Below are 24985 nucleotides of genomic sequence, written 5' to 3' on the forward strand. Positions count from 1 at the left end.
GAAAAAAAGGTGTTTATGATTGTTAAACATGGACAAAGTATGATTGTTTGGGAGCTTGGGGAAATAGTGGTAGACTGTCCATTTACCTCACACACCTGAAATGGAAGGTGTGTGTTGCAAATCCAGTTAAAAAAGGCTGAGAACAGGATGAAATATATTCGACAACCTGGTTCTAGGTTTGTTATGTCAACAATTTGCACTATAATCTGCAAATCAGGCAGACAAACACTTTCTTCCAGTGATCGAACCTAAACTCCCTAGAAAAGATCAGAAGCAATATCATGTGTGTTTCTGAATTAAAAAGAAAAAGCTTAATGTGTTAAATACTATTTCCACCACCTTCAGGGCCTTATTAGGCTCCACCGCCTGATTTAGCAGCTCTAAAAGTCAATGAACAGATGTGTGACAATGCCGCTTTTCCCCTGTAGATTTCACTGTTGCCCCATGATTAGAATCCAGGACTTGCAAAATCCATACATCCCGTCACATTGTGGAGTGCGTTTTAGGAGGGTAGAGTACCATGTTTTATAGTGTTTGAACCTGCTTGTCAGAATCCCTTCAGAAATTTTTGTTTGCACAACCTCAACCTGCATTGTCTACGGCTGCCCTTGGCAGCAGTGTTGCATGTAGATTCCAGTTACTTGGAAGTCCATCTCTGCCAGTCTATTCTGCACGCCTAATTCTGACTGTGCCTGGGCGGGGAGTGGGGGTCGGCTCTGGGGCAGCTCTGAGGCAGATGTGCATTGAGTACTCACTGAGACCTGTATATAGTAATTTATTACACCAGCCAGTAAATAATCAACATCAAAGTCCCATTGTCGACGCTGCAACTAGGTGAATTAACCTTTTAGTTGGCCGATGCAGGCCTGCACAGGATGAATTCAATTTTAGAAGTGTGTCTTGTTATAGCATTGAGAATTTGAAAAATGTTGCTCCATTCATCTACATTTGGAATTCATAAACATGAATCCAAAGGTCTGACAGGTTTGGTAGCATTAGCCATGTTGCCGTGGGAAGCTGTTGTCCATAAAGGAGTTGTTTAAGGGTGTCCTGTTCATGGGGCTGAGAGCTGGGATTTTCTGAATCCCAAGATGGAGCCCAGCCAGTGAGCCTGGATCCTGCCATCGGCAGAGCAAGGCTCACTGGGCACAGCCTCTGACAGAAGTCTAAGGGGGACCCTGGAGACCCACGGTGAGGCCAAGAATGTCAAACTCAGGGTCTGACTCGTACAAAGGACCACACTGGTTGTAATGGTTTCATCGTGTGTAATGTGGACCCAGAGTGGAAGCTAGCGGAGCTTGCATTGGAAGTACTGTGCCCTAGAGAGAATGTAAGAAATCTTGAGGATGTCATAAGGAGAATACAACATTGTCACAGACTTAAACAGCCATTTTTGTACATTCCTGACAGGACAAGTAATAGTGAGAGGCAGAGGAGATGGGGCGGCTGCATTGGATCGCAGTGCCTGTGGCGCCTTGGGCTGTTGCGACAACAACGCCCTTCACCCCAACCCGGCGGGGGCAGGCAAGTTACCCAATGTTGATCCTCAAAGTAGATATGTACATTTTCCCCTTCCAGTGTGAATAGTGCAGGGGTGTGCAACTCCTTGCTCATTTAAAGTTGATACCTGCCCTGCTCATCCATTTTCATTAATGTATATTGCAGGGTTTATGCCACAGTCTGTTACTACTTACGCGCATGTTCTGCACTGTTGCTGCGCAATGTGACACGGATCATTAGTGAGGGACCTGGCAGCAGGGGCGGCTGTGTTGTGGGGTGTATAGTAATAGCTCTTTTAAAACAAACACATGAAATGCTACACATTTTACAATATTTAATCTGTTTGTAGGTAACCATGTTCTTTCAGGTACCATCCGGCACCACGTACTGCTATTTTTGAAACACAATTTTCTTGATGTATAAGTGCCTTACAATGAAATAAATGAGTACCCGGCACAGGTTTTTTCGCTTGAAACAAATGCACCGATTGGTACATTTGCAAGCCTTACCAGGCGGCAATCCCACTCACGTACTTGCGCGTCCCTGGCGCCGGTCGTTGTCGTCGTCTTTTTTCATTTCTTTTTCAGGCAACCATGGAAAGCGAGAAAGGACCACACTAGTCTCTTCTCCCTGTTCCATGGTGGCCGTTTTCTTTGTTTACAATGGCCACTACAGAAAGAGAAAACAAACTGTTTTCTGTCTGCGGTGGCCATTTTTGAAAACTTTTAAAAACTTTTTTCCCACTGCGAAACGCAACGTGTCTCGCAGCTGGGAAAAAAAAAAATAAGTCCCCCGGTCCAAAGGAAATTTGATTGACAGAAACATCATTTAATTGACTGGGAATCTTGCTGCCTCCCGCGGTCCCGGGGCCTGCTACCGGCCTCTTCTGCAGATACAGACAGTGTGTGGAGGGGGTTGGTAAGGCCTTCCCCGCCTCTCATGCACATGCTGTTGTGGCAGTGGTGGTCGTGCCTGACTAGGGGCGGGGGCTCTTTCAGGTACTTCCTCTGCTCGGAGGATTGGTTCATGTCGCCTTTACCTCCTCTTGAACCTCGTGGATTGGAGCATGTTCAGTGCTTGAATGGGGACCTTCTGGACATTGCAGGGGTTTGGTAAGGCCCTCCCTGCCTCTCCTACACATGCTATGCCGGCAGTGGGAACCATGTCTGACTGTGGGTGGGGCTTTCTGGTTCCTTCCTCCGCTCGGTTCTGCGGATTGGTTGCCCCAAGGCAAATGCAATTGGAGGGGTTGATACTGCAAGCACAGCAATGGCAATGTGGCCGCGATGCAGCTCATTTTACAGTGGTGTCCTGAACGGCCTGAAAACCCAGAGGCTCCATGATCTTCCCCTGAGACTCGGAGATGAGCATAAAAACCCAGAGTCTCTGAGCTAAATCCCGAGGTTAGGCAGGTATGAGTTTGAGCATTCTAACTGAAGCCATTTCCAAAATAGAAAAACCAACAACAGGGTTTTGAGCAATATATTTTAAAAATATTTCGGAAAAGGAGTTGACTCAAATATTTAAAGCCCCACTGACTATACCTGTCCATTGTATTTAACTGGATTAATTTTATGCAGTTAGTAGAAAAACTGCGTGCCTAAAATGCATGGCCCACATGCCTCCTAATGAGGCCTAATTCAAAGGGGGGGGCTTTGTCTCCTGTTCAAGCAAATGGCTTCTGACAGATTTGCACCTTTGGGAAAAATGACAGTAACCCATATTGTTCTCCAATGTACAGGTCAAAGAGCGACTGCCACAAAATAAATAAATAAATAATATCACATGAAGTTAGTCTTTTGGGAACATGGCACCCGAGGAAGTCAGGCGCCTTGTGGGCTATAATGTAGAGCAGAAAAGCACTCTCACAGAGTGACACATGTCAGTGGCGTATCCCTCTCTCTGCCTACTGGATGTTAGTGATCCCTGACTTTTTTGAAGGGTAACTTGCTAGTTCCCTGTACCTCAATAACCCGGGAAGTCGTGCAGGTGGCGAGGAAAGGGAATTTTTACATTTGTTTTGTAGAAAGTCCTGCTTACTACCATAAAGTCTGGTTTTGGAGTACTGCGGTTTGTTGTTTCTCTGCAAGTAGCTCGGGTGCCGATAAGCGACCTAGACAGGAAGAGGCGGTGGAAGGAGAGGAAAAGGGGTATTGCGTTCTGGAGCAAAGACAAAGAGGACGTGATAAATCCTCAGTACGTTACTGCATTATTCTTTGCTTTAAAAGAGTTAACCTACATTGTCCTAGAATAAAACTGGTGACTGTGGCGACCCGCCCCTTATCACCAGGGCGGGCCGCACCAAATACCAGGATCACCCGGTGCAACACCAACGCTGCAATCATACAGCGTGCAGACTTGCATTAAATATGTCACATGGTTACCACCATGTCATCATGGCACCAGCCCTGGGAGATACCATGCTCCCAGGAGGGATGACACACAACAGTGACAAACGAGGAAACCTACTTCAAGTGCTCTACGAATCCCGGAGAGCACTGTACTGATCATCGGCTTCCCCCCGTACCTCCATTCCGACTCCATATTTCCTAGACCGCATCGAGGGAATGCTGTCCGCACCAGGTGCTAATCATTGCACCTTTAATTTCTGGTAAGCACTACACTGCCTGCCCGCCGCCCACCATGTATCCTCCTGTCGCGGACAAGGAGATGTGAACCGCACACCCATCACAAAACGGAAAGCAGCTCCCTTCCCGCTTAGAGATGAATACGCCACACGCGTCCACCGTTTGAGGTGGCGTGCAGTGCTTCCCCAAAGCACCACATAACAGTGAGACACTCCACCATCATCCGTCTTCATAGTGTGTACCTACCTTTTCCCATGCACACACACATCTAGTAATTACATTGACCAACATTTTTTTGGACTATTTGGTCTACACTGCTTCTTATGAACACAAGTTACATTACAATTCAACATCTACCGAGCACAAGGAACAACAGCACAAATCAAAGACTTCATTTCCACAAAACATGTAAAATAAACATGGCGAACAGCAGCCTGCCCCACACTCTCACGGAGCATCATTTCTCCACAAACCCAACCCTCCGGAACTCGCCCACAGGCTGATAGGGGAACCAGATGGTCTTACTTGCTCGATTACTTTGAGGACTTCATCCAGGTTATGGGTGACAAGGACACAAAAGACATGGCAAAAACCATCACCAATTTTGTAGGTAGAGAAGACAAATCCATCATCAAAACACTCCCTGACCAAGAAAGTATCTCCTATGCTACCCCAAATGTGGAATTAAACGGCAAATATTTAGCGCACCTCAAGTGTGAATATGAATGATACACTTTTAACCAATACAGCCAGAAATCGCAAGAAACAATCGACTCATTTGTCCTTCACCTCCAGAGTGTCTCACTGCCAATGTAACCCATTCTCTGAGGAGGAAGCCATCAGAATCTGCATAATTGAAGGATACACGTCCTCAACATTCAGAAAACACATCACCAGAAAGCTGTTACCACTGAAAGAACTATTTGACCTTGCTCGAGTTTATAAACAGGTGGACTCACAAGTATCTGAGATTGAAACAATAAAGAAACATTATCGTGGCGGCTCTACACACCAAACCTGATATATGATATGATATTTTATTTATTGCTCGCCTATACACAAGTGGTTCAAGGCGCGACGAGGCAAGAGAGGGGAACAAGGGAGGACAATACAACGATCTTACTAGGCCACGAGACATTGAGATTGCGAAAGTGCAGGGAGAGGGAAGGGGAAAAGTGCAAGGGGAGGAGGAGAAGTGCGGGACATAGGATCACAACATAGGAAAATAGTGCAGGCCACAAGCAGCAATGCAGAGGTTAAGTGCAGACAGCAAGTGTTGAATAAGTGCATGTAGGGAACTGTAGGGATGCAGATAGAGCCCCCAAGTGCAGGGTTGCAAGGAGGCAGTGCAATTGGGAGGGCAGGGACCTGGGTCCGTGATTCAGAGGGTAGCCATTGCATTTTCAGACAAGAGATCAGCAGGGAAGTAGAAGCCAGAAGCAAAGAGAAAAGTCTTGAGCTGCTTCTGGAACCATAGATGGTTCTGCTCAAGTTTTAGAGAGGCAGGGATGCTGTTCCAGAGGGATGCTCTGGCCGAGGAGCGATATCTGCCCCCAACTCGTTGCTTAGAGAAGCGACTGACCCTCAGGGAGTTGGAGGAGGAAGAGCCAAGAGCTCGAGAAGGAACATACGTATGATGAGAATGCTGGATGTATTTTTGTCCCAGGCCCCAGAAGCCCTTGTGGAGAATGCAAAGGGTCTTGAATTGTATCCTTGCAGCCACTGGGAACTTATGGAGAGATTTCAGTGCTGGAGAGATACGATCCCTGGGCTTGAGGCCAAGGACAAGTCTTGCATTCCTGTTCTGGATGAGTTGCAGAGGGCAGAGAGTAGAGGAGGGTAGATTTAAAAAGAGGGTATTAATAGTAGTCAAGCCTGGAGAGAACCAGAGCTCTGGAGACAGTGAGATTCTGGGGGAAAGAGCAGAAAGGAAGAATACCTCTGAGGAGGGTGCAGTTGGTAGTTTGACTTCTTAGACATGTCGGAAATGTGAGGGGAGAAGGAGAGGGTGAAATCAAAGATATAACCCCAAGGGTCTGAGCCTCACAGGTGGGAGCAGGAAGAGGGCCAAGGTAGGCCGGCCAGAGAGTGGCGGGAAAGGAGGGTGTAGGTGTAGGTGTAGGTGTGCCAATGAGGAGGATCTCAGTCTTACTGGCATTCAGGCAGAGATCATTGGCGGCGCTCCACTCCTATATTGCAGACAGACAATCCGGGATGAGAGAAGGAGAAGAGGCAGCAGAGGGGAGCCTGAAGGCGAGCTGGGTGTCACCTGCAGGTAGAGCAGAGAGCAGCAATGCAGAGGGCGAGAGGTGCCAGGTATTGGTTGAATAACCAGGGAGAAAGGTTAGAACCCTGGTGGACACCACAGGCGGAGAGAGGGATAGAGGAAAGGAAGGACCCAAGTTGGACCTGGAAGGGTTGGTCAGAGAAGAAAGAAGTCAGCCAGGCCAGAGCCTGATCAGTGATACCCAGATTATCACGGAGCCGGCTGAGCAGGATGGCATGGTTGACCATGTCAAAGGCAGAGGAGACATCAAGAAGGATGAGGACGGAGGGGAGATTAGAGTCAATGTTAGAGAGCAGGTCTTTGCGGATGTTCAGGAGAACAGTTTCCGTGTTTCTGGCTGCTCTGAAGCCAGACTGATGGTCATGGAGACAGCCAGCAGATTCAGTGTGAAGATTAATCTGGGAGATGGCTAGCTTTTCCTGGAGTTTTCCCAGGAAAGGAGTGATGGAGATCAGGTGATATTAGCCAGAAGGGAGGGGTCGGCTGAGGGTTTCTTGAGGAGGTGGTGCACAAGAGAGTGCTTAAGTGGTGGGAACGGGGTCCAGAGGCAATTGAGTGGTTGCAGAAGTGAGCCAAGGCTGGAGCGAGGGTGTCAATGTGGCTCTTGATGGTTTTGGAAGTACAGGGAAGAACCTGCTTGGATGAGGTTTTAATAGATCCGACTTGTCTAGAAACCTCATCAGGGGTGAAGAGAGGAAAGGCAGAGAAGGGATGGGGAGGGGGAGTCCACAACGGGGCCAGAGGAAGAGGAGAGAGTGGAGGCAGAAGCAGGAGAAGCAGAGAGGGTGGACAGGATGTCCTGGGATTTAGAAATGAAGTGAGAAGCCAGGGCCATACAGAGGACCTGGGAAGGGACAGGAGAGACTGCAGAAGGATTATCCAACTCCTTGCAGTACTTGTCTGGCCGTCCCAATCTGCGCACACCAACACAGAGAACTCAAATAAACAAATAGCCAGTTCTGGCTTCCCCTTCCCACACAAAGGGACATGTCCATAAGTAGGCCAAAGATGCAGTAAGTGTGGTTGCCCAAACCACTTCCAAACTGCCTGTAGAAAGGGCAAATCTTTCTCACCTCAACCTCCAGACTGCCCCACCTCACTGACACAAGTCGTCAGGGTATGCAGTGATGTTATCGAATAAATAACAAAGAATGCAATTTTGGATGAACCCAAAACAATAATAATAAAAAAATTATAGAAGGGTAATTAAATGTGGTTGGATATGGGAAAAGTGGTTTACAGGGTGGGGAAAAAGTATTTTAAAAAAGGGGGACTTGGGAGAGGGCCCAAAAACAAAGTAAAACAACATTCGTTTTTTCTTCTTCTATGTTTTGGGTTCTTTAAAAATTCATTTTTTTTATTTATTCGGTAAAATCACATGTAACCGTAGTCAGGTACATGTCCATGAAAGACCCGCAGATAGCGAATACACCCACAGACGAATATATATACCCCAAGACGGACAAAGCCGACACCAAAATCTCTCCCAAGGTCACAATACACGCTCATGACCTTATTTATTTCTTTATTTTTACATTTGTAAAGCACCTATGCCCAGAGGCATCAAGGCTCTGTTTCAGGACCAGTTACTCACAGGGTGATTTCACATGAAAGGGGAGGAAGGAAAATTACACAGAATTAATACTGGAAACAGGGGCCACTGTCAAGTTTAACTGAGCTACAGTTTCACCTCTCAAAAGGCAACCCTACACTTAATTAATTCTTAGCTTAGTATTACAATGGGAGGGGGATCTTGAATGACCTACAGCATTTTGGACATTTCCCTGGCATGCTTGACCACGCAAATAACACAGCCTTTGCTGTCATCCACATACTAAGCTGTTAGCAGATCTCTGATTTGCTACAACACAGCGAGACACCTCATCCTAATAGGAATCACATGCAACATGACAAACGTTGACCCACCCACTCATGCTTACATCCAAACATCACTACAAAAAAAGTTTCTGGAAAATGTAACAGCTGTTCTATATGACTAGACATCAACAACGCTGTGAGACCAGAACCTAAGCACACTAAATGAGTCGGTTTTCATTTGCAATCGGACGTCTTTAAAGAACCAGAAAGGCTCTTAGCAGCCGATATTATTAAAGGATCATACTCTGTGTTGGCATGCGCATCCCAAACACTGCTATTTAATGAGATCAACAACCGGGCCCAACAATTAAGGACAGGATTTAACAAAACAGAAACATTCACAAAATTAGACCTCAACCAAGGCTACCATTAGCTGCTACTACATTCAGATTCCAGACTCATTACATCCTTTGTGACAGACAAATGTCTTTTTAAGTATAATTTACGGCAACTCCTCTACGGCAGAAATTTTCGATGAGACCATTTTCAGATTGCTACTTCTTTTTCCAAAAGCTTTCAACTATAGCGATGACATTGTGATATTCGGCTAAACACTAGAACATGACTGCACCTTTACTCAGGTCCGTCAGGCCCATCTCGGGGCAAGCCTCACACTGAATGGGACACCACTTGAAGTTAATAAAGACCATACAGTCACAGCTTCTTGAGACGAGAATTGATCCCTGACCCTACCAAGGTAGAAAAGTAGAAACGATTTGTCAGCTCTCCCCACCACCTCAAGCAGTTAAACTACGGTAGGTCCTTTGGATGGCAAGGTATTGTTCCAGATACATTTCAGACTGAGCAATGACTACAGAACATTCTCAAACAGTAAGCATCATTCCAATGGATGCAAAAATGCCAATCAGCATTGGACACTATCAGAGACACTAGCAAATGGCCTTTTATGATCCATCCCTATTCACCCAGGTCACTGTTGATGCCTGGTTGGACTGGGTGCGATGCTGGTGCAACATAAGAAAACAACACCAAACATCAAAACGTCAACCGTGCACCTTCGACTACAGAACTTGAAAACTTTCAACACGAGAAGGAAAGTTTAGTGGTAGTATGGGCATGCAAATGCTTGCACCACTCTTTCATTGTTCGGCAACCCTAGGACGTAGATGCACCCTTGCATAAAACGATGGGACAGGAGACTCCAAGAATATGACTATCACATCAGTCCACAGTGAAATCCTCAACAAAAGAGGAATAGTTCATTAACTACATGGTTGCGATCGCACTACCCACAACAATCTCCGAACAAATGTTCTCAACTGCATCAAGAAATTACCCCACTTTACAAATGACAATCGCACTCCTCAAAAATAACAAATAGAGGGCCTACAAACAACTAGCTTCACAGCACCCTGAAATAAACTCTTTAAAGTTAAGGAACTGTGACAGCTTTCATCCATCCACACTGAACTGGCCATGTCCAGTGACTAAATACTAAAAGGCATACAACTGATCATACCTAAATCATTGAGAAGAATGAGGATGAATATTGCCCATGAAGGACATTGAGGCGTCGTCAACAATAAGAAATTCTTAACGCACCAAGTATGGTTCCCTTAACTAGACGAATCAGTACAAGACATTATCCCATTGTGAAACATGCCAGCCCATGAGCAAAACCACCTCTTTCACTACAAGTCACCAACCTCCCAGAAACGATCTGGCACCGCAGCCATAGCCTTTTATGGACCAACACAAGAAGTATCATAAGTGTTTGTCATAATAGATGAATATTCAAGATTGCCTATCACAAGAATTGTATCTTGCACCAAATTTAAATGAACAGCACACCTTAGATGAAGTATTCAGTGAATGGGGTATACCAGGAATTTTAAAGTCTGATAATGGACCACCATTCAAGAGACTGTCTGTCCATCTAGGTTTCAAACACCATACGATCATGCCGCTGTGGCCACAAGCTAACGGGATGGCCAAAAAGTTCATGATTACTGTACAAAGAACAGTACAAAAAGCGGAACAAGAGCAAAGGTCCATGCAACAAGCACTATGTAGGGTACTACGTCACTATTGCACAACGTTACATGAATCGACAGGCATGACCCCGGCAGAACTGACGATGGCACACTCAGCAGTGACGCAATTGCCTTGCCGACTTCTTCCCAAACAGAAAAAAAGATACTGAAACAAGGATGAGAGATGCCCAAGTTAAACTGCTCAGATAAAAAAGACATGAATGAAACAATAATTCAGGATTGGGTGATGAAGTACTAGTTCAACATCGTCTAGTTTGGAAGACAGACAGACATGCCCGACCAATTTAGAGTCACAGCTAAAAAGGCCACTATGGTCATCGCCAAATCAGCATATAAAGAAACAACGCAGAATGCATCACAATGTTGACTTTTCTGAAGAAATGAAGAATTAGAAGAGAACACACAGAATGATGAAATAGATGGTCGATCATTCAAAACGTTACTGACAGGTCAAGTTCAAGAAAAGAAGACACTGGCCCCATGGAACACGTACAACCAGGACAATCAGAACTACTAGCAAGATCAGGATGAATGATTATGAAGCCACACAGTCTGTTGGAAAAAACATAGACCCAGAAAGATGGGACAGGGGATGCGGGGGGTTGTGTATATGCAAAGGCCTCATAGCAGAGGTGAGGAGAAGGAAGGGCACGAACAGGAAGGGGAGTCGAAAAGGCATATTGTTTTTTTTGTTTTTATTAATAATGTGTTTTAGGTAATAATTGACTTTTCACATAGTACAAATATGCATAAAATACAAATTATTAAACCATTTTCTTAAAACATTCACATAGCAAATATTCACATGTTCCATGTTCTAACCAAGTCCCCAGTTTTAGATCAATTTAGACTTCTTCTTTGATTGAATCCATAGTCTTTAGCACTTATAAGTTCTATAGACAAAAATGTTTTGTTACCTGAGGATAGTCTTTGCCAGAAGTCTTCCGACTGAATCCACTCCTTACTGTGGACGAAGCAATGAAAAGAAGAGTCCCTTAGCTCTAGAAACATTGGCAATTCGATCAAAAGGTGCCGTAACAACTGCTTAACCTCTCTGACATAGAGAACAAGACTAGTTTAGAGGTCTCTCCCTCACCCGACTAAACTGGATTTCACCCGTAGGCAATACGTTCAATCAGAATCTCAGGAGGACATTTCTCCATCTCCGATCAGGGAATTTAACTAGATAGGCAGAGAGGACACCTCTAGGTTTATCTAAGATTGAGAAACTGCCATGTTGTTTTAATGAGCGCATAGCATCAATTGTCCCATCCAATCCATCTCGGTCACAGCTTTTATTTAATTTGATTTATTTTACTGTGCATTTGTTAGGCGCTTATACAGGAAGTTAATTCTGTTTTTCAAAGTGCCCACAGGGCAACAGGGGGTGGGGGGGACATAGGATTGAAAAACAATGAATACAGTGGAAGATGAAGATAAACCTACTATGCCTTGTGAGTATACAGATCAAGTGCAGCGAGAAGAGGGGAAGTGGGTAGGTGGGGGGGTAAGTGCTCGAATGTCCGTGCTCGTGGGTGAGCAGCAGATCAAGTGCATAGTATTGTAAGTCCTATGCGGCCTGGAGCTACATTGGGTAGAAAGTGTAAGTCTTCAGGATTGAGGCCGGTGGGTGCTTAGGCAAGTGCTGAGAGGTAGGCAGAGGATGGGGTGATTGGGAAGGGGAGGCCAGGTCCCAGAGAGATACATAAGGGCCCTGGCCACCAATCACACGACTGCGATTAGCAGAGGAGGGACAAAGGAAAGGAGGAGGTGAAGAGGGAAGTCTTGAGGAGCTTCCGGAAATTGAGGAAGTCCTGCTCAAGACGAAGAGGAGGGGAGAGGCTGTTCCATAAGAGGGAGCCAGCTGAAGAAAGTGATCGGCCTCCGGCCCTCTGTTTAGCGAAACATTTTACACACAGAGGACCGCAAAGGTCTAGAGGGAGAGTATTTAGTAAGAGAAAGTTGCAGATAGCATGATCCCAGGCCTCAGACAGCCGTGTGGATGATGCAGAGGGATTTTAATTGAATCTGTGCCGCAACCGGGAGCCGGTGAAGAGTTTTTAGGGCAGGAGAGATGCGGTCCCTGGGCTTAAGGCCAATGATAAGTCTTACTGCCCTATTCTGGGTGAGCTGGAGGGGTCGTAAAGTGGAAGAAGGTAGATTCAGGAGAAGGTTATTGCAGTAGTCAACCCTATAGAGAACCAGGGCTCGGGTAACATTGCACTTCTGGGGGAAAGTGAGAAAAGGGAGAACTCCTTTGAGATGGAAGAGTGGAAAGTGGGACTTCTTGGCAATGTCCTGAGTGTGAAGGAGGATGGAGAGAGAGGTGTCAAATATGACTCCAAGGTTTCTGGCTTTAAAAGAAGGAGCCGGGGGATAGTCCATAGAGGATGGCCAGAGTGAGGTGAAAAAAGGAGCAGGGGTCTAGTGGGTGCCTTGACACTAGTAGGACTACTTACCAAATCCTCCACCGATCTGGAGAGAGTGGATAGGATAGCTTTCACCTTCTTTACAAATTTCACCATGAACACATTTCTCAACCTTATTTCTTCTTGGTTTACCTACACAAACAAGGAATTGCTCTGAGATATCTTAATGGATCGGTACAGTTGTTGTATACTCCAATCCTGTAAGGATCTCAGTAAGTTCAATCCGGGTTCGTATCGCAAAAAAGCAAATGGCAGGGATGGTGGAAGGCAGAGTACTGTCTTCCTGTCGCTCCGAGTTTAAAAGCCAGGCTTCAGATTCAATATCCATGCCATATAGCAGTGTCGGTATCGCTTTCCCTTTGTAGAATTTTGTGAATACTGTTAAAGAGAATCTACAGTAAGAACAATTTAGGTTCTTCATCGCGCTAGATATTTGATCAATCTTTGCTTTCAACCGGGTTTCCACCACCATTGCATTATGATGTGGGGATAGTCTGAAGCAAAAATAGCCTGTTACCAGAGGAATAGTGATAGCATTCAAAGACCATCTAGTGGTGATCCCTCTTTTACTCGCATTGCAGAACTTCATAATGTTCGCCTCCGGAGGCTTGATCAATAACAAATTTCTGGTTCCATAGCCACTAATAGCAGTTAAGAGACGTGGAATGTCGCGAGGCGTAACGTCCAAAAGTAGGATGTAATCAGCATAAGCTATCATGCTGACCTTGCGAGATCCTACCTTGGGACTAGCTAGAGCATGTTCATCAAGCGCCTCATTCAAGTCAGCCAGATAAAGATCAAAGAGGCAGGGTCGAAGAATACATCCCTGCCTCGCTCCCCTTCCCGTGTTTATCGGGCTCAAGAGGTGGCCCTGTACGTCAAGCCTGATGTAACGGTTGTGTCCTAATGGAGGTAGATTAAAATTGCTAGAGGACCAGCCGGTTTCGATTTATGGTGTCAAAGGACTTGGGGAGGTCAATCATGGCTACGTAAAGCGGGGAGTTACCTGCCTTTCATGAATTGTCACGTAGCATATTTACTATTAGACCATTCAAAGTCGTTGACGTTCCTCTCCTAGAGCCTATTTGGAAATTGTCCAAAATACCATTTGCTTCCGCCCAACCTTCCAACTCTCAAAGGACAATTCCTGCAAAAATCTTACAATCGGCATCAAGAACGGCGATAGTTGATCGGATCAGTCCGATCGCCCTTCATATAGATTGCAATAATTGCTGCCGCTTTCCAGCTCTCAGGACAGCCAGCGCCTCTCTAAGATGATATTTTGAAAAAGAAGATAGAAGAGGGAGTCAATGCCCATGATTCCAGATCTGCCTTTGGGATAGAATTAGACAGGCCATTAGGACTGGGTGCTTCCTTGGTGGAGGTCTTCCTAATCAGGTTTCTAACAACCCCTCAAAAGGAGTCGTTGGCACCCAGGGGGCCTTCAAGGGCACATAGGCCGTTTTCGCTAGTGGATCGCTGAAAAGGTTCTTAAAGTGATAGCACCAGGAATCCTCTGCGACACAATTACTTTGGAGTTGGGATTGAGAAGCTTTCCCGTTATTAATTAGCGACAAGAAATTGCGAGTGTTTTTTGACATAAGGTGTTCTAACATGAGTTCCCCCTGTCTCTGCCATTTCAAATACCTATTAGCTGTATTCCAGTTCTGATAATTCGACATCAGCTGTTTCTAGATCTAGATATATCCTGTTTTTTCAGATATCTTAGGTTTTTGCATAATCATTTTTTCCGTAGCCATGTCTTCTGATCAAAACCGTACAATTGTTTTAATAGCACAGTTTTCATTCCCATCTGTGGTCTGTCTAAATCCCAAAGAAATTCTCAGAAATTAATCGTGGAGCAGGCTGAAATTAATTGGCCATGGGTCAGGACCGTTAATGATTCTTTCAAATTCTTATTCAGAGTACAGCCATTAGCACCAACCTTTACTAGTCTATTACCCCCATGATTAACCTGCAAATCTTTCTGTAAACCCCTGGGTGCTGGATTTATGCCACAGGCCAACTTGACTCAACTTGTTGTGATCACTTTTCTCAGGGGGTATTCCTCTCTGCTGAGAGGAATAAAGGGGCATGATGAATCCTCATTGTTTTACTGCATCTTTTCTTTGTATGTTTTAACAGCTGTGGCGGGTCATAATTATGACAGTCTGTGATTGCTCATTTGGTTCTACGTCATAGTTCCGCTTTTTGAAGGTTGCACATAAAAAAGACAGATTTATTTTGGTTGATATGTCCGGCCCTCAAAAAGCCAAAAAAGCACATGGCCAAGGGTTTTAAAAATTAATTGTGCTGGGTTTCACCCCAAAGCCCCCCTTTTCTCCTTCTAACCTGCTCCTCCGCCCCCCATTGCATACATGCACACACAAACAATTGCATTTGCCACATACCCTTCCTCTTCTCAAACATTTGTTTTCTGACACACACACAACTCACACACTCACCTGACACTGCCGCGACTCCTCCTCTCACCGTGGCTCTTAGTCCCTGTGCGACACAGGGGCTGACAGTTGGATTTAGAAAGGCTGCTCTGTAAAGTGACAAAGCGGTCTTTCTAAATCAATCTTTTTTTTAATCGTTTTAAAACAAACAATATTTTGACTTATTACCTACCGTTCATTTCCACTGATGATTTTATTAACTAAAAGTAAGAAACCGCCCATCTTTCCCTATAGTAAGGATTTTCCCTGTCTAACAGAACTAAGGTGCTCATCAGTGAGAGTCAAAATCTGACCTGTTCTCACCCCTACCGCTTTTATAGCAGAATTCAGGAGAAGGACTCCCTTCTCCTGTAAGCTGGTTCTTTGCCCAATTCAGTATTCCTAAGTAGTTCTGGGCAACTAATTTTGTTAAATCACACAGTTCTGATGTTGAGTTCTTCAAATGTATAATCCTCTCTCGCTTTGGATTACTCTTTTGATCCTCATGAACCTCTTCTTGTTTTATTCTATTGTATTTATCCTTTTTCTCTCATAGGGCAATTTTATCCAACACTTAAAACTTCTCTCTTGTATTCCTGGGGTTTTTAATCTTTATATCAGTCTTTGGTTTTACTTATTCTTTGTTTCAACTTGTTCCTCAGTTTTTCCCCTCAGTTTCCTATTCTCTAATGTCTCAGGGCTTTCTCCTTGACTTTACGTCACTATGTTAAGACTGGGACGAGTATGAGCGTTCCAGTGATGATTCTCTTTCTCTTCAATGAATGCATATATCGTAGGACTGAGACGAACAGGAGCATTCCAGTAATGATTCTCCTTCTCCTTTTTCAGTGTCTATATCTTAGAACTGGGATGAGTACGACCATTCCAGTAATGATTCCCTGTCCCCCTCCCGGGTCTCGCACCTTCCCCGTTACCTGTGGTTAGCGTCACCAGGGTTCGCACCTGGTTGGGAAGTTCACTTGTCAGGTTGGCCTCTTGCAGTCTCTGGTTTCACACACAACCTTTCCAGTTTTTTATTCGTCAGCACTTTGTGTCAGTTCCAAGGCGGTGCTATTGGCATTGTTTACGGATCTATGGGTCCACCTCTGTTCCTTTTCAGTAACGCCACCACTTAGCTCTTTGTTCTCTTCTTGACGCTGCGTGTTAGAATCTTCCTTCGGGTTCCTTTTTGGCATAGGATGCCGGGCGTCCTCTTTCTTCAATACACGCCTGAGAGTAAACTCATAACTCGTGGGTTCTCCCACTTCCTTCCCAGTCTCCACCTCTTTCCTTTATTATGCTACCGTGGGCCTTCCTCGGCACAATGTCACAGTCCTTTCTCTCTGTTTGTTTTGGGCTCTGTATTCTTCCAGATAGGTTTCTCCTTGTCTTAGTACAATGTCGTTTTTCCTTTAAAGGGATAACTTGCATTTCCTGGTGACAATACCACATCTTGGTATATTCATGATGCTTTTCTTCACAGGACGTTTTTAGAAGTGTATCATTGGTATAGTTCTTAGGGAGTTCCTCACAAGAACGGGAGTCCTTGTCCTCCGAGAGGGAGTCTCTCCTGCTGAGGTCCTGCTGGCCTCTACCCATAGGGGAGGGTATTGCAGACCGGGCTCGCCTCACATGTGTAACAGATTATTGAGAAGCCACCCTCAACACATGGAGTTCCTTCCCTCCCCATTGAAGTGGTTACGCAACAAACTTTTTAACAAATTCTTTTCTTTAGCCCTATCTCAGACACATATCATGCCCCTCGCATCTCTCTCCTCTGAGCTAACAATGAGCCAAGAACCATGCCGGTGTACGGGAATTATATAGGTATTTACTTAAATTTAAAGTAATACACATTACCATGAAAATGTCAAACACCACTTTATCTGTGGCACAACACTATCAACTTCTCTCAGCATAAATAAATCACAAAAGCAAGTTAAAAACACAATCACAATTCTTCACTTTCTGTAAATTTCACTTCACAAAACAATTACACTGATCAAATAACAAAGGCACTTATTATGTAAAGTTGTGCGATTTTGATTTTCCTGCAGGCTTCAAAGGCTAGCACTAGGATTTCAAGATTGCTAATGAGGATTTTCCCCACAATTTTGGTTTAAAATAAACACAGAGTGATTTTTTGGTTTGTTTTCAGACCCCACCTTTGCTTTGGTCTATGTTGGCAAGTCAGACAGAAAAATTGGAATGCTTTGGGGAATTTTGGATTTCAGGCCCCCCTACTGAAAGGCTTTTTTTGGGGAAGCTGGATAAAAAGGTTGGACTGATTTAAGAACAAAGACACCACTATTCCTTAAAGAAGTCGGGGTCAGCTGAGCAACAAGGATTACTCAATTCATTTATAGACTATAGTTTTCAGCACACACTGGGAAATGAGCTTTGTTAATTTCGAATTTTAACATAATTCACCTCGTAGTGTTCTGCCAAATGGGAAATTCATTCATTTAATATTTTTGGTTAAATAGGCTAAGGATCTACACAGCTTTGCCCCCCAACCCCCACTATAAAGGGAAGGGATTCAAGGCAAGCAGACTCCCCCAGCTTTTGGTTTCCCAGGGCTCAGTTCTACTTACGGAGCAAGCCTCTGTTTAAGGTTCGGAAAAGGCAGCTGCATCTCAGCACACTCAGGAAAGATAGGGCAGGGGCCTGGTCACTCCACGCTCAAATATGGCCTCCCGCTCTCCAGATGAATAGACAGCTTCACCCAGATGCACTCTTAGCAATCTCCTCTGGTGTCTCCTTACAGCTGTCAGATAGCAAGTTTCAGCAGCCTTCCTGATGGTCGGTCTCTTGTCTGTCTGTTCCTGTCTTTCTCTGTTTTAGTGCAGTCCCCCTTATATAGCAGCGATGCCACCACCAATTTTACAATCTTGGGGGATGTACCCTGCAATAATTCCTGCCACTAGGACTGGACGGTACCCTTTTCTCGCCTTCCAAACCCAGCCTCCAAGTCAGGATTGGTTTAGGGGTCTAGAGCAGCATATGGCAATTCCCATTTGTAATCGCCCTTTGTTCTCCTTTCAACTTTTTTGGCAAAAACTAGTTATGCACCACAACTTCATAATTTTTGCAACTGCCATAATAAACATATTTTCTGATATCATGGAGAATTAGATAAGCCAACTACCAAATCCGTACCATTTAGCACGCCCATGTAGCACGTTTCTGCCGTTTCTACATAAAGCACAACAGTTATGAATATGTATGTTATTAAGCATTTCCTAATTTCATTTTCCACCCGCTCACCAACTCTCACATTTGGAACATTTTCAGATTAACCAGAAACCTAGTTTAACTGGCCATTACAGTTCCCGGAGTTGCAGGTAGATACATTTTATATCTCCAAAATCGTCTGGAAATTACATAAAAAATGGTACATAGAAGAAATCCACCCGCCTTATGATGGCTGAGAAAAGGCCTAAAAGATAGTAGTCCTTTTAAATTAATTGTGAATCTTCATGCGAGACAAACGGCCCTCTTCCTGCCTTCCGGCCATTTGTTTTCACTGGGTCAGCCTGTTCCCAGTGTTTTTTTTGTTGGAAGCTTGCTCTTTGAAGTGGGTGCCCCTATGTTTCACACACATTAGTCATGCTCCTGCCAAGAGTAACTTTTTCTTGCAGTCAATGCTTTCAGAGCTAGCAGGTCTGGAGAACACTGAATTTCAGTGGCAGATTTCCCTGTGAAGTTTTGGCCACAGCCAGCAAAAGGGTTTGCCTGGGGCTGACATTTTCTATGAACACAAAGTGGCTCTTCAAATGTCACTGGAGTTTTGTAGGTGAAATATAATATACATTGCTTTTTGGCAACCCGCACATCATGTTTTGTTTTCCTGACATTTTCTTCAGAGCAGTGATACCTTTTTTCACTTTTTAAAACAGTTTTTATTTGCACACAGCTGTGCAGGCCGTTTTTGTTTTCATTGTTTAAAAATCATGAAAATCATGTTTTTTATGTGATAGGGATCTTTGATTCCTCCTTCTTTTGTAAATTAAAATGCTGCTTATCCATTGGTAATGACAGGTAGGCCCCTTTCCACATGGCTCTTTAATTCTGCTTGAAAAACAGAAACAAAGGCCAAACCGTTTTTGTTTCAGTATTTAAAATGTTGCTATTCATGTGAAAGGGACCTCTGTTTGGGGCCTTTAAATGCACCCCACACAATGAAAGGCTCCCCCCTGTTTAGAAGTGACTGTGTCCTGCAATTCGTCACACAGCATTAAACTACATTGCACTAGAATAAAGCTGGGTTCAATGCTGTTATTCTTTCTAGAAACCATAGTGTAGTATTTCTCTGCACAATTCTTCAAGCAATTTCACAGAGAGTAGGCATAGAAAGGAGAAATGTTCAGAAAGATTCAGCATGACATAGTTGTGGAATGGGTTATAACTAAGCAATACTAATAGAGCTAGAGGTTTTTCCCAGAAGGTAAAGGCCTGTAGACCAGGTTAGAGGACCCTAATGAGATCCCAGTGTCTGTTACCACCAAGGAAAGCCTATGCATTTGAGCATAATAACGATCAGCCTCCCGGCATAATATCTGGGGTGCTGATGGTGGCAGGCTTTCTTTCTTCTTTTTAGTTGGGAAATGGTGGCAGCAGTGTGTTCGCTATTAATGATGTAAGAATAAAATGGCTTTCATGGGAATAATTGGTGAAAGGAACTACAGAGAGTTCCTTCTCCATGTCCATTGGTTGCCAATCAGGAGGAGAGCAGCAAAGAAGATGGGGATGGAGACTGGCCTTAGAGTGGTCCTGAGCCCTTGATTGAGGCAGCCACCTGGCTGCTAATGGGAGAAACATGCATAGTAAACCATTTTCAGTTTTTTTGTTGTTGTGTAAAATGAGGGGAAAAATGTATTTCTTTAATGCGCTTTACCTGACCAAATGTTACATGGACAATTTTCATGTTTGTGTCACACGTATCTCAAAATTAAAAATGCGCTTTTTAAAAACAAATCAAACAGTAGTCATAAAGTGGTGTAAATTTAAGTATGTACTTTTTTCGTTGATCTTAGTGAATTTGTTTGTGCTGCAGTAGCAGTATTCTAGACGGCACAGAGCATTCCTGCTTTGCAATTGTATTTTTATTGCTGAAAAGAAACCTTTGACATGAGGTTAAAATATTCTGTTCAGTGAGTTGAATCCCAGTTACCAACATCATGTTCAACAACTGAGAATGTTGAGTAACAAGGTTCTTAGAAGGCAGAGGAGTGATTGGAATGGGTATGTGGGCGACTGTGGTCAGTTGGGGAGAGAAAGATAAGAGAGATGGAGAAGATGTTACTCCAGAACTTTTTAACCAGTTTCTTCCTGGAGCAACAATAAAAGGATTACAGCACTTAAGTGCAGTGTATGCCTTCCTTTATAACACTGGCGACGAGAGCCTCTTCCGTTTGGACCCAGTGAGTTGTGCAAAACAATGTCCGTCCAGCTGACGGCGTTTCAGAGACGTGTTGGGGACACATGCGTAACGCTGGACTGTGAGAGCAGGTGGAGTGATTTTGGAGCTGAATTTGGCATTGGGGAAAGCGCAGGGAACCAGCTGCAACAGCATCAGTTTGTATCATGAGCCGACGAGCATTCTGATGGAGGCGCAGAAGTACGCTAAAGAAAGAGCGTCATTGAGACACTGGAACGTTGTCTATCAGCAGGAGGCGAAGTGGCTACAGGACATGTGATTAACGAAGCATGTGCATCTCAGATGCACCGAGACATTGCCTAGCAACCACCTTACTAGAGGAGGCTTACTGGAGGATTGTCTGAGCAATGATGTGCTTGATTAAAGAACTGGAATCACACATTCATTGGCGAACGGACAAAGGGCTCATTTTTCAATCAATCTATAGGGGTTAGGTGGAGTGATTCTACAGAATAGGCAAAGTATTTATGGATATGACAGGGTAAACTTTGTCTTTATTTTACACAATCCAAGGGTGTAAGTACTTTATGTGAAAAACCAGATGGTGTTTCACAGCTTAGTCCCTGGGGGATCCCATACTCAGCTGGCCAGGGAAAGGCCATCGCTTTTGCATCCCTACCCTGGGGGTGGACAAGCGAGGGAGTATCACTTGGGTAGGGGGTCTTCAGGGAGTGGGGGTGAAGCACCTGATGGTGACCCATCTAACCCATATCCCTGCTTATTTTATGGGAAATTACAACTCCCATAATTCTTCCCCACTTTACATTGACAAATCTACTGAGCCGAGGAAGAAGGAATGAGGCCAAGAGGATTACCTCTACTGACTTGCAATGGCTCTGTCCCTCAAATGAGATCAGGCAGAGTCAGGCACGTAATGTGAATTACATACACCTGCCACTTGTTAACACTCTGTCGGGATAAAAGGTGGCACACACAGGCACACTCTGAGTGAGGCTGGGTACAAGAAGGAACAGCTCTTTCGGGGCTGATGCAAACCAGGCTATAGAAATTGTAAGGCCAAGGGGCTGACTGGCTGCTGCGGAGAACTAGAGCGAGCCAGGCGAGCATTCCATCCTTTCAGGAAGCCGTAAGTGTTCCACGACTGAAAACGAGTGAGCAGAAAAGAGAAACCTTCAAAGTTCTTCAAGGCAGTCTGCTAGCCTCCCGGGTGAACAACGGAGTTGGGGAGGAGCAGAGGAGGCTTTAGTATTGGCCTTGAATGCTAGGGGGAAAGCATTGAAGATAGAAGCCTCAATTAAGACGACCAGTGAGTTATCGAAGACAAACAAAAGCTTGGTTTGTGTTAAGAGCAAAAGAGGCATGAAACATGAGTTGAAGGTTGGCGAGTGCAGATAAAACGCACAGTGAAGAGAACAATTATTGAATCCTGTGAAAAGTATAAAAAGTAACAGAGTGGTCATGCAAAGCGGAATCACACACTCGAAAGTCTCTGAAATGTTCTGAATTGTGGAAAGTGGGAATAGAAAGCAAGAAAGTGACTGTGATCCTGAACGAGAGTTGATTGCATGAAAAGCAGTTTATATGAACTTTGAAAACCGCCAAGAGGGCAAAAGTAAAGAGGATAGGAACTTAGAAAGATGCCAAGGGGACAAAAGTAAAACTACAAGTACCAAGAGGCATTGGTGCTGCATGTGAACTTTGAAAGATGCCAAGAGGGCAAAACTAAAACTACAAGTACCAAGGAGCATTGGTGTTGTGAAGATTGTCGAAGTGGTCATACAGAGGTCTATGTAAAATTGTTGCTGTTTCAAAAGTCTTCGTCAGTAAAAAAGAAAGACAGGCTCGAGCCCGGCCGAGGGGAGCCTGTGCTGAACTGTGATAAAGTGAAAGTTATTTGTGAAGGACAAGGAAGAAAACCCCCACAAAGAAAAACAGGCTCGAGCCCGGCAGATCGAAGCCTGTGTTGAACAGTGGTGAAGTGAAAGCCAAGAGAAGAACTGTTTATCTGTGGTAAGCCGGACGATGTCTAAAGAAAGCTAAAGAAAGCTTGATGCCCAAGCCGAAACTGTTGAATTGTACCAGCAATCGAGAGTGTGCAAGACTGATAGAACTGTGCCATCCACCTATCCTTTTTAAGCAACTCTCGAGACCCAGTGCTTCTGAACGTCAGAAAGGGAGTTGTTACCTGATCTATTCTGACATTTCTTTTAAGACACTGTTTTTCCTTTTTGTATTCCCTTGACACATTTGGCATTTGAGAAGGAGTGCAAGGTTAGGTTTTCTTAGTATAGGCCTTTTTTATTTTGACTAGACAAACTTGGACACACTCTTTGTTTCATTTATGGTTGAGATTACTCCTATTTTAGAGTTTGGGCCAGTTAGGAATTTCACCAACCCGAGTAAACTACAAAATAAAGGTTTTCAAAACTTACATCTATTGTGTCTTGTCTACTGTTGATACCATGCTTTCCTTAAAATTACAAGATATAATAAAATTCATCAGGAGATTGGCCAACATTCCGGTACCAGCACTGCTTCTGCTGAAGGCAGGTGAGCCCGTGATACATTACAAAGATCGGAAGGAGGACTTTTTTTAAATTCGTGTTGGCACTGTATGGGCCAAACTACTCTATCGAGAGAAAAGATGCATTACTGTATCATTGTCTGGGGCATGCTTGGCAGGAGATTATTTGGATTTGTAGAGTGCACTGCAGCCCGCAGGCATCGAGGCGCTGTAAGAGGAACTTAAGAAGGCTTGATTCATGGTTACAGGAAAGCCGCCCATCATAAGTAGTCTTAGTGCAGGGTACATGGTTACACATACAGAAATAGTTACGTACTAGTGAAGGCAAGCGTCCCCAACCAGTACGATCCTCCCCGCAATGAGAGAAAATGAAGGACTCTCCCAGAATGGGAATAAAGCCAAGACAGAGTACGGGTGAGCGTAAATGGGAGTTTATCAATCAGAATAGGGCATGCAAAGAACTCTGCAAACTCTGAGAGAGCTCTGTCTGACAATAGCAAAGACAGGTGTATATATTTACAAAACACGTCATCAGAACCTACATACTATAAGGGGCACAAGTTCAATGGGATTGGGTGGCGATGACTAGCTATAGGCGCTGCTGCGATGTGGTTGGCCTTGGCTGGAGGACGTCACTGGTCAGCTTCGTGGGTTGGGCTGGGCCTGGCAGGTCAGCTGAGTTCATCCGGGCGGTGGTGTTGTGCCATTGTGGCCAGTGTCAGAGATGAATGTCTTTTTCTGACTTATTTGCCCTAGGCCATGCACACCGCAGTCATTCAGTTATTGCAATATTATCTTCTTTAGTAAATCCTTCAATAGGTTATTCTACAGGTTAATGCAACACAGGAGGAATGCACCTTGTGAGGGGTTTGATGGTGATTCATCAGTGCGTGGTTACCAGTGTCCTGTTGACAGGTACCATAGGTCGAGGGGCTAAGTCTCAGGGCATGGGACAGGCGGTACATGTCTTTCTGTCTTGTTAGAAGTCGTTATGAATGTGCTGCTGTATGTTGCCACAGTATTGGGTGTCCTAATTGTACGGGGGCCATAAGTCAAAGGTGATCCGGTGGGTTGTGGGGTTTAAGAGGGGGCGCCTTTGGATTTGTGTATTCAGGCGGGGGTTTACTGCTGGGCTGTAAATAATGCAGGTGGCGGGCCATGGCCTTGGGTGCTGCAGAGGGGACTACAAATCTTTGAAGCGGCTCCAGCCTAGTTGGGGGAGGTGGAGCAGCGCGGCGCGGGCCTCTGCTCTCTTGTTTGGCAGTCTTCGCAGGGTGGGAGGGGGAATGGCCTTGCACATATTCACAAAGGTATCTTCCTCGTGTGTTGCCGATTTTAGGTGAAAACATCATAAACATTTGAACACTCTACAATACTCATTTGGATCATTCGAAAACATACATTTTAACTTTGCTAAATGTCTCTCAAATATAGCCAGTCTGAGCACATTATTTGTACACTATGTTTTAACAACTACAACATTTAGTTATATGCATATACATTTGCAGTAAGTGAGGTAGTAGTGAGGTTGGTGGAGCACATAGAAAATGACTCGCCACCGTACGTGACGGTAGTGGCACATAAGGGGCTTAGACATACACGCATGACAGGTGCATTCTCGCGCGTCCTTCACATGAGCCCTCTGTATGGTTACATTCGTCTTCCCTTGCACTCGAGCAGCATTAGTTCGGTTATGGCGCGGGACCGCGGGGTGTAAGCTTTTCAATGATACACATAATGAATAGTCCCCGGAACGCTTATTATTATTTGCACACAACTGCAGTGGTGTGGGTTGTTCATTGCTAATGTCATGTGAACATGCATTCTATCATGTTTATACATTTTACAGGTTTCCTTAATAGAAGAAGTTTTGTGGAGAATTGCACGCTTTGCAAGTAGTCTTGGCATTAATATTTGGGAAC

General features: G+C 44.6%; 1 protein-coding gene across 4 annotated transcripts in view; it reads left to right on the plus strand.

Moving 5' to 3' along the window:
• The window catches only part of MAML3 (mastermind like transcriptional coactivator 3), a 1010390-nt gene that overhangs the window by 975446 nt on the left and 9959 nt on the right, over window positions 1-24985 (plus strand). For 2 of the 4 annotated variants that reach the window (XM_069630891.1, XM_069630892.1), the window contains exon 5: window positions 1411-1524. The exons of the other annotated variants lie outside the window; for them this stretch is intronic. In XM_069630891.1, coding sequence (XP_069486992.1) covers window positions 1411-1524 — 114 coding nt within the window. The remainder of the gene's footprint in view (window positions 1-1410; window positions 1525-24985) is intronic. 4 annotated transcript variants of the gene reach the window in all.

Source organism: Ambystoma mexicanum, chromosome 6q (assembly GCF_040938575.1).
Source record: "Ambystoma mexicanum isolate Mex_15411 chromosome 6q, UKY_AmexF1_1, whole genome shotgun sequence".
Classification (NCBI taxonomy): Eukaryota; Metazoa; Chordata; class Amphibia; order Caudata; family Ambystomatidae; genus Ambystoma; species Ambystoma mexicanum.